The 16,638-nt window shown below is 37.8% G+C and overlaps 1 protein-coding gene across 1 annotated transcript in view; it reads left to right on the top strand.

The window, feature by feature from the left end:
- LOC139965326 (GATOR2 complex protein WDR59-like) overlaps positions 1 to 15,930 on the top strand; it is a 45,519-nt gene extending 29,589 nt beyond the window's left edge. Inside the window, exons 15-25 of the mRNA XM_071967568.1 lie at positions 2,745 to 2,874; positions 3,449 to 3,515; positions 5,021 to 5,099; positions 5,948 to 6,090; positions 6,777 to 6,858; positions 7,842 to 7,951; positions 8,683 to 8,788; positions 9,674 to 9,840; positions 12,482 to 12,627; positions 12,882 to 12,998; positions 13,392 to 15,930. Of these exons, the coding sequence (XP_071823669.1) occupies positions 2,745 to 2,874; positions 3,449 to 3,515; positions 5,021 to 5,099; positions 5,948 to 6,090; positions 6,777 to 6,858; positions 7,842 to 7,951; positions 8,683 to 8,788; positions 9,674 to 9,840; positions 12,482 to 12,627; positions 12,882 to 12,998; positions 13,392 to 13,561 (1,317 nt within the window). The 3' untranslated portion in view covers positions 13,562 to 15,930. The remainder of the gene's footprint in view (positions 1 to 2,744; positions 2,875 to 3,448; positions 3,516 to 5,020; positions 5,100 to 5,947; positions 6,091 to 6,776; positions 6,859 to 7,841; positions 7,952 to 8,682; positions 8,789 to 9,673; positions 9,841 to 12,481; positions 12,628 to 12,881; positions 12,999 to 13,391) is intronic.
- The last annotated feature ends 708 nt before the right edge of the window (positions 15,931 to 16,638 follow it).

Consider the following 16,638-nt stretch of genomic DNA (forward strand, 5'->3'; position numbering starts at 1 on the left):
AAGCTAAGTATGTGTTCTATCCATTCAGTATGAGGCTTGTATTAAACAGCTCTCAGCTCTCATGGCTGGTATAGTGGTAAGCTAAGTATGTGTTCTATCCATTCAGTATGAGGCTTGTATTAAACAGCTCTCAGCTCTCATGGCTGGTATAGTGGTAAGCTAAGTATGTGTTCTATCCATTCAGTATGAGGCTTGTATTTAACAGCTCTCAGCTCTCATGGCTGGTATAGTGGTAAGCTAAGTATGTGTTCTATCCATTCAGTATGAGGCTTGTATTAAACAGCTGTTAGCTCTCATGGCTGGTATAGTGGTAAGCTAAGTATGTGTTCTATCCATTCAGTATGAGGCTTGTATTAAACAGCTGTTAGCTCTCATGGCTGGTATAGTGGTAAGCTAAGTATGTGTTCTATCCATTCAGTATGAGGCTTGTATTAAACAGCTGTTAGCTCTCATGGCTGGTATAGTGGTAAGCTAAGTATGTGTTCTATCCATTCAGTATGAGGCTTGTATTAAACAGCTGTTAGCTCTCATGGCTGGTATAGTGGTAAGCTAAGTATGTGTTCTATCCATTCAGTATGAGGCTTGTATTAAACAGCTGTTAGCTCTCATGGCTGGTATAGTGGTAAGCTAAGTATGTGTTCTATCCATTCAGTATGAGGCTTGTATTAAACAGCTGTTAGCTCTCATGGCTGGTATAGTGGTAAGCTAAGTATGTGTTCTATCCATTCAGTATGAGGCTTGTATTAAACAGCTCTCAGCTCTCATGGCTGGTATAGTGGTAAGCTAAGTATGTGTTCTATCCATTCAGTATGAGGCTTGTATTAAACAGCTCTCAGCTCTCATGGCTGGTATAGTGGTAAGCTAAGTATGTGTTCTATCCATTCAGTATGAGGCTTGTATTAAACAGCTCTCAGCTCTCATGGCTGGTATAGTGGTAAGCTAAGTATGTGTTCTATCCATTCAGTATGAGGCTTGTATTAAACAGCTCTCAGCTCTCATGGCTGGTATAGTGGTAAGCTAAGTATGTGTTCTATCCATTCAGTATGAGGCTTGTATTAAACAGCTGTTAGCTCTCATGGCTGGTATAGTGGTAAGCTAAGTATGTGTTCTATCCATTCAGTATGAGGCTTGTATTAAACAGCTGTTAGCTCTCATGGCTGGTATAGTGGTAAGCTAAGTATGTGTTCTATCCATTCAGTATGAGGCTTGTATTAAACAGCTGTTAGCTCTCATGGCTGGTATAGTGGTAAGCTAAGTATGTGTTCTATCCATTCAGTATGAGGCTTGTATTAAACAGCTCTCAGCTCTCATGGCTGGTATAGTGGTAAGCTAAGTATGTGTTCTATCCATTCAGTATGAGGCTTGTATTAAACAGCTCTCAGCTCTCATGGCTGGTATAGTGGTAAGCTAAGTATGTGTTCTATCCATTCAGTATGAGGCTTGTATTAAACAGCTCTCAGCTCTCATGGCTGGTATAGTGGTAAGCTAAGTATGTGTTCTATCCATTCAGTATGAGGCTTGTATTAAACAGCTCTCAGCTCTCATGGCTGGTATAGTGGTAAGCTAAGTATGTGTTCTATCCATTCAGTATGAGGCTTGTATTAAACAGCTGTTAGCTCTCATGGCTGGTATAGTGGTAAGCAAAGTATGTGTTCTATCCATTCAGTATGAGGCTTGTATTAAACAGCTGTTAGCTCTCATGGCTGGTATAGTGGTAAGCTAAGTATGTGTTCTATCCATTCAGTATGAGGCTTGTATTAAACAGCTGTTAGCTCTCATGGCTGGTATAGTGGTAAGCTAAGTATGTGTTCTATCCATTCAGTATGAGGCTTGTATTAAACAGCTGTTAGCTCTCATGGCTGGTATAGTGGTAAGCTAAGTATGTGTTCTATCCATTCAGTATGAGGCTTGTATTAAACAGCTGTTAGCTCTCATGGCTGGTATAGTGGTAAGCTAAGTATGTGTTCTATCCATTCAGTATGAGGCTTGTATTAAACAGCTGTTAGCTCTCATGGCTGGTATAGTGGTAAGCTAAGTATGTGTTCTATCCATTCAGTATGAGGCTTGTATTAAACAGCTGTTAGCTCTCATGGCTGGTATAGTGGTAAGCTAAGTATGTGTTCTATCCATTCAGTATGAGGCTTGTATTAAACAGCTCTCAGCTCTCATAGGTTGTATAGTGGTAAGAAAGTTTGTGTTCTATTCAATCAGTCCCAAGTGACAGTCGTTGTTTCTCAGTAGAATTTTCTTGGCGGTCAGCATCCGTCTGACTTTAAATTGATTATTAAAAGTTTCCTTCTTCTTTACAAAATAGAGGATTAAATAATCAAATTAAAAGTCATGTGCATATTGGTGACATTATGTATTCGTGTGTGACTTTGAGCAAATCTTTTCCCACCGAAAATGATCATATCAGGAATGCTCCTTATTTACAGCTTACATTTGTTGAATATTTTACTCTGTTTACAAGTGTCAGTTATTCCTTAACTTACCTTATGTTAGGTCTTAATCAACAGAGCACTGAACTGCCCTGCACTGGCAGTTTAGTTCAATTCTAGTAAGAACTTGTTTTGTGACAAACTCCAACTCTGATGACAAATCCTCTTGATCATGACAAAGTAAACTAATGAAAATGACATATTTGTCACTATATATGGAACTGAAAATTCATAAACAAAATGAAGACAATTGATATAAATCGTTGATACTGTTTCTGTTTTATCTTTCTTAATCAATTCATTCAGCTGAGTGGTCTGAGTCAGCTTACCGTGACTCAGAGTAAACCCAGTCTTCCTGTCAAGCATACTTACGGGGGTGAGACAGACATCAATGTCCCTTTCCCAAAGACATGTGGGGCCAGGTTTTGTGGAGTCGGTGAGTATCTATCGACTTCTATCTTACTACCTCATTAGAAGGTTTAGTTTGTATCGTTTGAAATAATTTATGCTGGAAATTGGCAATGGCATCACAAGTGTATCCAAGAACAACCATGTATTCTTGAAACCTTCAATGAATACTAGCTTACTGTCCATCAATCCTTCCTTCTTTAGCAGTTGCTGTTGGGACTGCAACCACCCACCAACTTTCCCTGCCCCCAGTCCCAGCTGTGCCACCCTACTGCTTAACAGATTAGAGGGTACCCTCACCCCCCCCCCTTTTCAGGTATCTGATTATTTTCTCATATATTTTGGGAGGCCTTAAAAGACATTATGAGGTCAAATCACTGTAATGAAACTGTATGTAAATTGTTGGTTGTTTCAGAACTAATTAAAGAATAGGGTTAAGAAACACCAAACCAGAAAAGCAAACCAAAAATCCACAGAAGACAACAAATATATAGTAGAAGTAGGTATTTTTATGCAAGATTCAACACATGTAAATGCATAGCATGGCTATTGTCACAATCTTCCTCGGTCCCCCCTCTCAAAATGCAAAATTTTATTTCCAGATAAACTGGTTGTTTTCTCAAGACCAAGTGTGTCTAAGAAGGGCTCAGGCTTACAGAGCACACCTAGGTAAGTCACCAACACTTCATTATTTTAAATGTATTATATTCTTATATTTTTTACTACTAATTTGCAGTAATTACACCAAATAACGCATGAGTACTGATTCAGATATGATTGCCTGTGATCAAAGCACCCTCCCTAGTCATTTTTTCAATCAAAACTAATATTATTGACTAGTAATCAAATTTTTTTCTTTAACTTTCGTAGATCATTCTGACCGATCAGTTGACATTTAATTAAAGGGTAATGTCACTCCCATATGTCATATCAAATAATTATAAACTCTTGTACTTGCAACATACACCATTCTAGACCTACCACTAGTTTCAAACTGGTTCATAGTTTGTGCTCATGTTTTAATATAAGAGTATTCCCTTAAAAACAAAATCTTGTTAGTTGTGCAAAGCCATCAAGTAGACATGCTATGACTATTTTCATTTGTAATTTCTGTAGAATGTCAGAAAAACACTAACAGATTCAGATTTACTCTGAACTTGTAGAAAGCTATGACTATCCCATAAAGGTATCTCTATACACCGGACCTATAGTGAGCCGCTATACTTGTATGTATGTTGTATGTATGTATTTTAGATCCTCCTGCAAGCAGGAACTCGCAAAGAAGCCATCATTGGCTTATCAAAGCCGCAAGCTGACCGAAGTCAGTCTCTTAGATTCACATTTAACGTCCATGATTATGAATTGTCAATTGTCAACAACTCTGTAATGGACGACATACATTAATCTTGGAGTAACTCAAACTTGGGACCTTATGATTGAAAGGCACCGGCGTTAACCACTGAGCTAACACTCTCTACTTGTATTTTAATCATAGTGTAAGTACCTGGACTTCCACTGGCTGTCATGGATTTGTCCAGACTGTATCCAGGCATGTGGATAAACTAGTCCAGATACTAGAAGTGCAAGATTGTACAGTCACACTCTGGCTTGGAGCCTTGTGATTGTTGTTGTTGTACTCATACCAAGGGGACCACGATTTGTACTAGTTCTCATGCTATCGTATTAGTACTCCAAGTCTGCTGCACCCAATCATTTCTTTGTTCTGTTAGGGAACCATTGAACCATGTTAACTCTGATATAAAACAAGGTTTCCTCACAATATTACCGGGATCCACGTTTGGTCGTCCGGTTTGTAAATTTGCTCATCGGCTTACAAGGTCTAATTAAGTATCATCATCGATTTTACATCAAAGACATCCCTGGTATATGTAAGAGATAAAATTTTAATGTTAGAGATGAAATATTTAAATGTCACCATGTGTATTGGGTGTATGAAAGCTATTTAAGCTTAAAATGTGTGCAAGAGTTGTTGTTGCAGATATGGAAGTTTTAATTACTTATTAATTTTAATAACAACAAAACAGACCATGTTGCTCTTCCTGCAGTCTTTATATCATCCACCCATGTATTTCTGTGAAGGTCAATAACAAAATGATAATAACATTAACAATGTTAGAATGATAAACTTGTTAACTTTGCCTTTCTCTTCACAGAGCACTCGTAGCCCTGAAGACTTCCACCATTTCATCAGAGGTTGCGTCATTGGGAACGTATTACAAAGATAGGGACAGGGTTAGTTTTTTGCAAAGTTTTCTATCCTTCTAGAGACTTGTCATTGCTAAACCCTACAAAGATGACATATTCTTTCTACATAACAACTGGGTGTGTTCAAGGGGTGACAATAAAGGGGTGCTTGGCGGAGGTGGGGGGGGGAGGGGGAACAATAAATATGTATAGCGGGTGGCTATTAAACTCTCTTGCCCAAGCAAATGGAGAACTTCACCCTATTACTTTTAGTAGTACTCACACCAAGAGGATATTTGCTGGTACACATACTCATGCCAAGGGGAACTCTCTTTGAATGTACACATACTCATGCCAAGGAGAAATATCCTTGAATGTACACATACTCATGCCAAGGAGAACTATCCTTGAATGTTCACATACTCATGCAAAGGTGAACTCTGCTGGAATGTTCACATACTCATGCAAGGGGAACTGTCCTTGAATGTTCACATACTCATGCCAAGGAGAACTATCCTTGAATGTTCACATACTCATGCCAAGGTGAACTCTGCTGGAATGTTCACATACTCATGCAAGGGGAACTATCCTTGAATGTTCACATACTCATGCAAGGGGAACTGTCCTTGAATGTTCACATACTCATGCCAAGGAGAAGTATCCTGGAATGTACACATACTCATGCCAAGGGGAACTCTCTTTGATTGTAAACATACTCATGCCAAGGAGAACTCTCCTTGAATATACATATACTCATGCCAAGGGGAACTCTCTTTGAATGTACACATACTCATGCCAATGGGAACTCTCTTAGAATACACACATACTCATGCTGTTATACTCTCCCTATAGATCTGATCTATTAAAGTTGTCCCCATTTTGTATTTTGAATACAGAGACAGAAGAGATCTGCTCGGCACAGAAGGAAGAGTAATGAGTCCAGCGTGAACCAGTCTTCCAGTCTCAGCCGTAGCACTCTGGTAGTATGTGACGTCTCCCTCCTGCTACCAATCCATCACAACTTGGCTGAAAACTACAAGTATTCAATCCTTTTATTCTTTACTGAATATAATGGTTTTTAATCTCTGCAGTATAAGGGAGGTGCAATAGGAAAACCCACCCTGAGACCTTCCATAAAACACTATTAAGCACTGCTGAACAAACTCCAAGAGTGAAATTGACTGGTTTTAATCAACCAGATACTGTGGAGCAAAATATTTCATATGACCTGTGCGACCAATCAGTTTACAATCATGCTCTTAGTCAGGTATGCGGTAATTCTAAGCCTTAGGCTTAAGTACCTTGAATATGACGGCCTACCCTGTGCATAAGTCAATCTAGGTATAGTGAAATTTTGATTCCATCTAGCACTTTGCCCCAAAATGATTATCTCACCGGCCCTAGTAGAAAATTAATTTAGAACCACTCGTGTAGATATAAAAGTAAATGAAGTCAAAGACATCGATGGGGAAATGAGATCTTTCATGGTAGCCAGTATCCAGGGATATAATTATGTGGTAGGGAGTTATAAAGTAACTGCATCTCAAAACTCTTGTTATGCAGTGTTGGTCGTTGTCCAATATTTACTCTCTAGATTAATGATGAATGTGCCCTGAGGCTCTTGATATTCCAAGTTGGTTCAAGTAGTATGTAGTATAAAGTAGTCTAAAAGGGAAAAAATGCAATTAATATTACTTATTGACTTCTGGTTTGTCTTCTGCCTAGGATCTTCCCCGATGATATTTCGATGATGTGCTCGTTAAACACGAAAGCAGCGGCAGCCATTGGTAGAAGTGATCTTGTACAGGTAATAACTGTAATTATAACACACTGCAGGTATGGTACGTTGAATCTATTGTTGGTCAAACATTCATTTTCAACTCAAAAACATTTTTGTCCCTGTTTGAGAAATTTGGAGTAAGACAAGGTAACACTGAAAGGGAAGACAGAATGTTCCATGTTTCTTGTCAGAACATCTTCTTTCTGACTCTAGAAATGGTTGAATGAAGGTAACATACCAGTTTTATCAGATTAATGTTTTGTTACTTACAGGGTCACATGGTGGTTTGTTTTTCGATAGCTTTAAATGTTGTTACAGTCTTGTTGTTGAAATATGTGTTAATAGTGACATATTTGTTCTGCATCAATTGTTAGTAAGGTGAGATTGAGCAAATGTATTCATGTTATAACATGCTGCTATGAGACATGTCTATTTAAAGGAAGTGGAATTAGTAACAATGAAACCTAGCATCTGGGAGGTCATGGGTTTGACCTCTGGCTGGCCAAAGTAAAGTGGATTTTTCATCCAGGAGAAATCCACAGTTTTCCAATGTGAAATGGTCTTCCAAATTGTACAAGGTTCAAAAATGATCTAAATCTTTAAATAGGATAGGTAGCCCAATGTGATAATAAGAGTTATGAGAAATTTGGCTTCAACCATATGTGGCTGCTTAGCATCATAAAATAACCAACGTCCAGTCCGTTATGACAGTGTGGAATGCGATGAATATGCAAGTATGTTATGTGTCATGATTATTACACATATACAACAATACTTTGAATGTTTAGATTAAAGGGCTAAGAGAACAGAAGGCTCCTCTTGCTGTACATGCAAACAAATTACCCCAATGAGGGTTTGGTATTCTTAATATCTTATCCTAGAAAGTCATGTGACTAGTTGCAAAGAAGCAATTATAAATCCAAGTTGATAATAATGCACACTACATGGTAAAAGATACTTAATCTCCAAGTTGTTAACATTTGATGTGGTCATATATTTTTGTGTTACAGACTTGGTCCATGGTGGCACACGCATGTGTTTCCAACCTTTCCCCTTCTAGTGACCCTGACAGGACACCATGGGCACACCATCCATTCGGTAGAAGTCTCATAACATCTTTGTAAGTCACCAGCACTGTAGACTTTGTGTAGGGTGGTACGGAGGTTTTACTCTGAGCAAAGGACCCAAGAGTTGAAGCTTTGCTCTTGGAATTTATGTATTGTATGTATGTACTTTAGATCCTCCTGCAAGCAGGAACTCGCGAAGAAGCCTCATTGGCTTATCAAAGCCGCAAGCTGACCGAAGTCAGTCTCTTAGATTCATATTTAACGTCCATAATTATGAATTGTCAATTGTCAACAGCTCTGTAACTGGACGACATACATTAATCTTGGAGTGACTCTTATGACCTTATGACTGGAAGGCACGGGCGTTAACCACTGAGCTAACACTCCACAATAATGTGACATTTGTTGTGCTAATTGCATAAATTATGGGTTTTTTTTCTTTTCATCTTCAAATATATTTTATTTGAATATGGAGATCTACATGCAGTAATTGTTGTCTTTATTAAAGTAAGATCCAGTGAATTAAAGTATAAAGCAAATCACTAAACTAAAGCACATGAATAAACAAAGAAATGAAAGCATGTTATCTGAATCGTTACCATAGAGATAATATAGTGACCCGACTGAGGTCGGACACACCACTGACTATGACCTAACAGTGACTAAGATAATGTGACTCAAATACAAATCTATCAATGTGTTCCTTTTCCTTTGTTTTGATACCTTTTTTTTTTTTTTTTTAACTTTATACTTTGATTTACTTTTTTCATTCTTTTTGTTTTAGATTTGAACATTACTGCAATATTCATGATGTTCAGATGTTGGCCATGCTTTGCTGTATCTTCAAACCATCCTTAGTGAGCAATGCTAACGCAAGCACGAGTAAATCGGTAAGTAGTCTAAAATTAATTCAAATTTTGGGTTTTTATGTTTGTTGGCTGCAGTTTATCAAATGCATATTTCTTAGGAAGAAATTGCAACCACAACAGAAAATTAAAACAAATTAAAGTTAGGCACTGTGTCGACAAAAAAACTGCAACGGCTGTAATATTTCTGTAGCAAGGTTAAACCACTATCGACCAATAGGGATCATCTCAGCACACTTGCATTGCCTATTTTGTAAAACTGCACAGCACAAATGTATGTATTTATTTTAGATCCTCCTGCAAGCAGGAACTCGCAAAGAAACCATCATTGGCTTATCAAAGCCGCAAGCTGACCGAAGTCAGTATCTTAGATTCATATTTAACGTCCATGATTATGAATTGTCAATTGTCAACAACTCTGTAACTGGACGACATACATTAATCTTGGAGTGACTCGAACTCGGAACCTTATGATTGGAAGGCACCGGCGTTAACCACTGAGGTAACACTCCTAATGATTCCATCCTTTGCAGCTTAGCTGCAGTATGTTGCAGCCCCCTCAGCATACTCATTTTGAAACAGTGCCTTATACATTGATTGCTACAGTTAATAAAATATAGTACTCTGTCAGAGTGTTATGAAGTTTTTTAAATAAAAGGCAATCAGCTGGTTTTAGCATCCAAATAAGTGGCAAATGACATTGTAAATTCAGTCCCAATCCTTATATGCAAATTGAATTGTTGTCTGTACTAGATATATTATTCCTACAAAATTGTGGTCCCTACCTGATCATTTCCCAGGTTGTATAGTAGTTGTGTTCGAGCTTTTAAGCCTTCCCCCCCCCCAAAAATAACATTTACTTTGTCATATCAATGATCGATGGCAGCATGTCGCTCTTATTTCTTCCAGTACATGCTCACGGAAACCAGCGATCCTCTCTTCAGGAGGCAGTGGAGCTCCAACAGTCTGTCGTCGCTGATCAACATTAATCTGGCCGACCCCGACGACGATTACAAGTTTAACGCGCAGCGAGATCCAATGGAAGAAGAAATGGAACAGCACCACAATAATAAACAGTGAGTGGGAAAATAGTTAGACTAGTTCAAATGATTTACAGAAAAAAAAAACTTGAAATATAACAATAAAACATGTGTGATTGATCCTGGGATTATCATGAGGTAGAGGGAGCCCTGCAAGGCAGCACCACAATAATACACAGTGAGCACAAAAAATAGTCAGACTAAAGTCAAAAGTTTACAAAACAAAACTTGAAATATAACAATGAAACATTATCTGTGATTGATCCTGGGGTTACCATGGGGAAGAGGGAGCCCTGCAAGGCAGCACCACAATAATAAACAGTGAGCAAAAAAATAGTCAGACTAAAGTCAAAAGTTTACAGAAACAAAACTTGAAATATAACAATGAAACTTTATCTGTGATTGATCCTGGGTTTATCATTGGGAAGAGGGAGCCCTGCAAGGCAGCACCACAATAAGAAACAGTGAGTGGTAAAAATAGTCAGACTAAAGTCAAAAGTTTACAGAAACAAATTTGAAATATAACAATGAAACATTGTGTGATTGATCCTGGGGTTATCATGGGAAAGAGGGAGCCCTGCAAGGCAGCACCACAATAATAAACAGTGAGAAGTAAAAATAGTCAGACTAAAGTCAAAAGTTTACAGAAACAAATTTGAAATATAACAATGAAACATGTGTGATTGATCCTGGGGTTATCATGGGAAAGAGGGAGCCCTGCGAGGCAAGTATCTTTCGTTGATTCTGATTCGCCGGTTCAACAAGATACCTTGGAAGATAGTTGTGCCCAAGAAAAAGTAGGGAATGCTGACATTTCTTAGTGTCCATTATTTCACAACATTTATCTTGTTTTGGAGCAAAATTATATTTGTTACTAATTTTCTTATTGCTAAAAACAATATTTCAAAGGAGGCAGGTGGGGGTAACTGGGCCTCCCCACCCCTTGGGATCCACAACCCTGGAGTCTTATGTTTTGCTTAGAGAAATCATCTAAGTACTTTAACAATCTTGAGAAATGTTACTAAAAATATATAAAAAAATAAAAAACAATTGTTCAAGTGAAGACTGAAATCTCTCCTAGATTTTGTTCTACAAAATAAACGATAAAACAGAGAGGGAGAGAATGTGACCAATTCCACTTCCTGACTGATCCAATCAATTCGGGTATTAAAGCAGCATTTTGCGTCCTTTTCTATGATTTTTCTCAACCTCACTACACTATGCCATAACGACATACATAACTAGATTATTTATTTAAATCTTACTTCAGATGGTGGCATAAAAGTCGAAAAATTTGCAACTTTCAACTTTGTTTTTCTCCAAGATATTTCCCGTTGGGATCCCAATAAACCTCGCCCATAATATGAATATTTAAACACTAAGAATGTCATTGACAAATACGTAATACAACAACATGCTTGATTTGTGTACAGTCTATTTGGCAGTTGTACCAGGGAGTTCCATAACAACTCCCTGGTTGTACCAATGCAAAGTCTTGAATCTATTTTTAGCAATGGCTCATAACTAAACCTGCATCTCTGATTGGTTGAATTCAAACAAGTGGGTTTGGGGGAACTGTTTTCGATTAATTTTAAATGTGGAATTTGGTCGTGGACACTCTTCTCATTATCTGCAAATATCCTTAATTACTCGCCAATTAACGTTGTTGGCAGGGAAAAACTTGGCTAATATCTTGCTGTTTGCTGTTTTGTGATTGATATATGTAAAAAACTTGATGGACATGTCAATAAAGTAGAAAACGGCGACCAAACGCAATATGCTGCTTTAAAGTGTGATGTTCTACGAGAGCTCTCAGGAAGTCTTTCCTCTCGGCCAAATAGTAGCAATTTATCAGGGTTGTTTTGCAACCAAACTTGAATAATGATAATGGCATTATATTTCAGCCCCAGTTTGTTATATGTAAATTGGATGATGTTAGCTCTACTGTAGGTATACCAGCTATGAAAAGATTGGGTACATTTGGACAAAGCGAACGAGATGCTTTCAATGAAGTGGCAGTGGCAGACTTCCCAATGGTTTTGAAACATCCCTTTTCATATTCATGCAACACAACCGGCATTGAGTATCTGTTAATTAAGAATATTTAACCAAGAGAGAATTACTACTACCTAAACCTGGGGTGGGCAACCTACATCCCGCGGGCCACAGGCAGCCCGCCAGTGGGTTGTTTTTTTGCAGCCCGTGAGATGTCTCAAGAAAGAGAAATAAAATCAGTCTATTTTACATCATCACAAAAAACGAGCTAGCTGCTTAGAATTTATCGTCACTAATGATGCTGTCAGGTAAGCCTATTATCCTCATTAATTATCAACTGTACTGTATTGACAATTGTTTTTTTAGTGAATACAGGTTAAGGACACACACCTATTGCTTGAAAGTCCTCGGAATCAAAGGTTTGAAATTAACAGCAGGTCGTTGGTTAGGTGCGGCCCAGTCAATTTTTCACTTCTTATATCTGGCCCATTCATTCAAAAAGGTTGCCCACCCCTGATCTACACAAACCATCAGTTAGCTTCTAAAACAAAACTTTTGAAGATGGTCTTTGACACTCTTTGGGAATTAGCGATCTGTTTACGTTTAAGAGTGAATGAACACTACGACTGCTGCAGCCCTATCTTTATGTATCGATGAGTCAATTGTCTCTCTTGTTTTGCAGACTTCTAGATCCTTTAAGAGCCAAACATTTTGACCAGTTCTTGCTCTCGTACGCTGAAATCCTGTTCCGATGGAAGCTCTTAGACCAGAGGGCCCAGGTTCTGCAGAGGTTGTCCAGTCCCAACTACCTCTTCCAAAATATGTTATGTGAGTGTTTAAAGTTGTTGATGAACAGATCTTGCAGAGGTTAACCCATACGCCTCATTTTAGAGGTCCACTCAATGCGTTAGTTGTAGCTAGCTGGTTTGTTAACTCATCCAAAATAATTTATATTACATCTATTATAAGATTTCACTCTTTATTATATCTCATATTTTTATTTTTATTTTTCATTATTATATGTATATATATATATATATATATATATGTATATTTTTTTTCCTGTTGTTGCGCTCTTACAGATTTCAAAGACCTGGCTGTATCCTGTTATGTTTGCCATAAGAAGTCCTTCTCCATCATTTGTGAAAAGTGTAAAAGATACAAATTCCAGTGCTCGATTTGTCATCTGTTGGTGAAAGGTCAGTTTGAAACATGGAGTGAATTTAGTACTTTACTTTTATACTTTCTAATTTTGAGCAGGACTTTTCATTTAGTTTTTAATAAGGGTCAGAGAGAATAATTTGTCGGAGCATAGAGCCAGAGGGAGTCAAAATTTCAATATATGGTGGTGTGTACGGTAACTTTGTGTGTCTACTTAATTCGCGTACTGTTTACACATGTGTAGTTGAACTGATAGCCACTGTAGTTAACATGTTTCAAAGTCGAATTATGACCACTTTTTCAAATCGCTATTTTAAACTTCAAACTGGTATAAAACTGAAAAATATATAGTCTGTTTTGTTTTACTGTCATAATTATTATTTGAAAATTCATGGCTTGTCTTTTGGGTGATGTTGTCTCTTCCCTGACAGGATCTTCATCCTTTTGCCTCTCCTGTGGCCACGGTGGTCATGTGACTCACATGATGGATTGGTTCCAGGCAGAGAGTCTTTGTCCGACTGGGTGCGGCTGCGAATGTGAACATAGGACCAGGCAGGTGTTAGAAAATAACATCACCATGACAACAATTGGTTCAAGGTGACCTCACACAGACATTCACGTTTTGGTTTATTTGGGGGCGAGCCATTATGCCATGGAAAGTGATAATCCTTAGTTACAACAGCCGCTATGCATTGTTGATGATCCTTGCTACAGAAGATACTATTTATTTTTATGATTACTGTACAGTATATATGGAGTTTTTACCTGTGAGAAAATGTTGGTTGAAATGCATTTCAGCTTTGAAAGTGAAGATTTTGTTCTGGGCGTAATAAGTCCTGCCAGTGACAGGGAGATGATCTTGGAGTGAGACTGTGATGTTAGCAGCCATTACATAGGCATCTATGTACAGCAGTGCTGGAAGGGTGTAAAATGAACTGTACCAGAAGTAATGAAGTATCCTTTGTAAGTAAAACGTACACTGTAGTTAGCATCAGCACTAACAGGACACACATAACATTTAATGTAGTAACTGCAGTCTACATGCAGAGGTGTTGAGAGCCAGATCACGCCCTAGGGATAATTATGTAACATCGCCCTCTCTTTTTGAAGTCTTCAGTTTTCTTAGGTATAGTATTAACTTGAGAATACATTAATATTTGTTTAATATTTCCCTGGGCACCCCAGTTGTCATGGGGCCATGTCCCCCTACCACCTCCCCCAACCCCTCCCTTCCTCTCTTCAGTCCTGTAGACATGCACTAAACCTATTCCGTCACCACCGTGAAAATGATATATTGAAGTATGGTTAACTGAAATTACACAAAAGCATGTGTATGCGCTATGTATTTTTACAACTGAAATGCACCACTGGTACTTTTGAGGCATGCCTATGGACTGTGATTCAAAATCAAATTAGTATGTAGTTCCAGAAAATGTTAAAGCTCTGCAATACAACCGTTGATGTTAATATAAAGTGAGTTGGCAAGGACAGTATTGTGTATGTACACAGATTGGAGTTACAACCGATATGAGCTACTCTCCTAACCCTAATGGGTTCACAATAGTAGCGTGTACATGCCCTTAATGAAAGCTAGAAATAAATTGACACTTGGTAAGTTTGGAGATGCAGTTATGTTTATTGATTTATGACCAAACATAACATATCAATGCTGTAAACCTAACTTGTCTCCTTCAAAGGCTCTTACTAGGCATAGAAAATTAAATAAAAGCCCACCTCAACATCTAGGAATAAGTTAGCAATTTAACAAGCAATGAGAAACTAGCTGGAAAATTATAATTTTTTCGAAATAAAATTTGAGAGTGAGTAAATTTTTAAAAGTTAGAATCTCAGCAACTTCAAGCATCTTTCAACATGCACGTAAATAAAAGATTATGGTGGGGGGGGGGGTAAGCATATGGTGCCTAAGGGTTCCAAAGGGTATCATCAATCACTGCGTACATGCACTGTATATATAAATGGAGTGATGTAACTGCAGCTGAACTTTTAGTGGTGCAGCTATGTAGCCGGATTTAGCAGCGAATATCGTTTGCTATTGCTTCAATAAATCAGCAGCTTGCATTGATCTTGCTATATCAATACTAAACGCCCATAACAATGCATTTCAGTAGCTTCACTTTTCAAATTTGATTTACATAACGAGGGAAAACACCCTCAATTTAAAAACTTAATATGCTTATTTCCATGTACTTAACAGTTGTGTGAAAAGGGAATATTTTCGCGAAAATGAGAAAAATTTCACTTGCACTATATAGGAAATTTTAAGAACTGAATGAAATCAATTATCCACATATTATTATTTTTATTCGGTGTACACAGCTAGGATGATGTCTGATATATTAATGGTTACTAGATCAATACCCTGCTAGTTTCGATAAAATTACCAGAAATCTTCTCAGAAAGCTGCTTTATAGGGAACTAGTAAAGAGATAGAGGCTATTGGATAAACCGATTTGCTGATGCAGTACATGCAGCAATTAATTTAACCGAGGAGAGTCAAGTGTTAATGTTAAATTTATGCCGTCATATCAAAAAATATATATATATATATTTCACTGAGAATAATAGTGTCATAGTTTAAGTCATTCACGGACGACCGTTTGGACCCATGCAAAACGTCAAAGGCCAGTTTGGACCCCCAATCTCACTCTCATTAGGCCCACTTGTACCCGGCTGCTGTATTTGACCAAGATTGCTGTTGTTAAGGCTTGTTCTAATCAAATGTTCCATTCTCCTGATCAGCAAAACAGACTGACTGAAATTACATTTTAATGCAAAAATGTTTGTTTATTGATAAAGAGAAGATCATATTCCCTTTCTTACCCATGATCACTTCAACCCTCATTATCTCTCTGTTAGGCTATGAAACTGAACTGTCACGTTGTAAAAACGGAAAGAAATATTATGCAAAAAATATGTAAATATGCAAAATAAAGTTGATATGAAATATCAGTAAGTTTATAATTGCGTTATATCTTGTATCACTCTTTCACTTCCCCCCCCCCCCCCAACTTGAGGATTTAGGTCTTATTGATTGTCTTGATGTTTCGGAGATGACACATAATCTTCACCCTCCCCAACCCCCACCCCTTCTCCCTCCCCTACATCTGAATTCCTCAAACAAACACCACAACATCCCTTCAATGCTGCGATCTCTCAAACAACCTTGCATAACATTAGATCCTATGCCGCTTTGCATAAGAAAGGCAAATCCAACCCAGTTCATGCAACCTTTGGGTGCATCAATTTTAATAGTGTTTCAATGCCCGAAGTAAAATAATACGTTAGAATAACAATGATTAACAAGGTGGAGTAAAATACTGCTTCGGTATTTAATTTCGAGGTAGATTATTTGAAAGGCGCTTATCTCTTTAAATATTTGAATGATGTCTCGTATCGTCGCTGAAATTTACTATTTGCCTCGTGTGTTTATTGCAATTTCTTAGTATCGAGTGACAAGACAATCAAGGTTCAAAATAATTTAAATGAACCATCGTTGCGCCTGTGACGCAGTGGTCACAAGGTGACATTTCTGGGGGCCTGTGCCGGTTTGAATCTTATTACTTGTTCTCGTCACTGGTGCGTGAGATTGCTGTAAACATTCACTTGTATACATATAAACTTTAATTACATAATTTACAGAAGACAGTTCATTTTGAG

The sequence above is a fragment of the Apostichopus japonicus genome, chromosome 3 (genome assembly GCF_037975245.1).
Source record: "Apostichopus japonicus isolate 1M-3 chromosome 3, ASM3797524v1, whole genome shotgun sequence".
NCBI lineage: Eukaryota > Metazoa > Echinodermata > Holothuroidea > Aspidochirotida > Stichopodidae > Apostichopus > Apostichopus japonicus.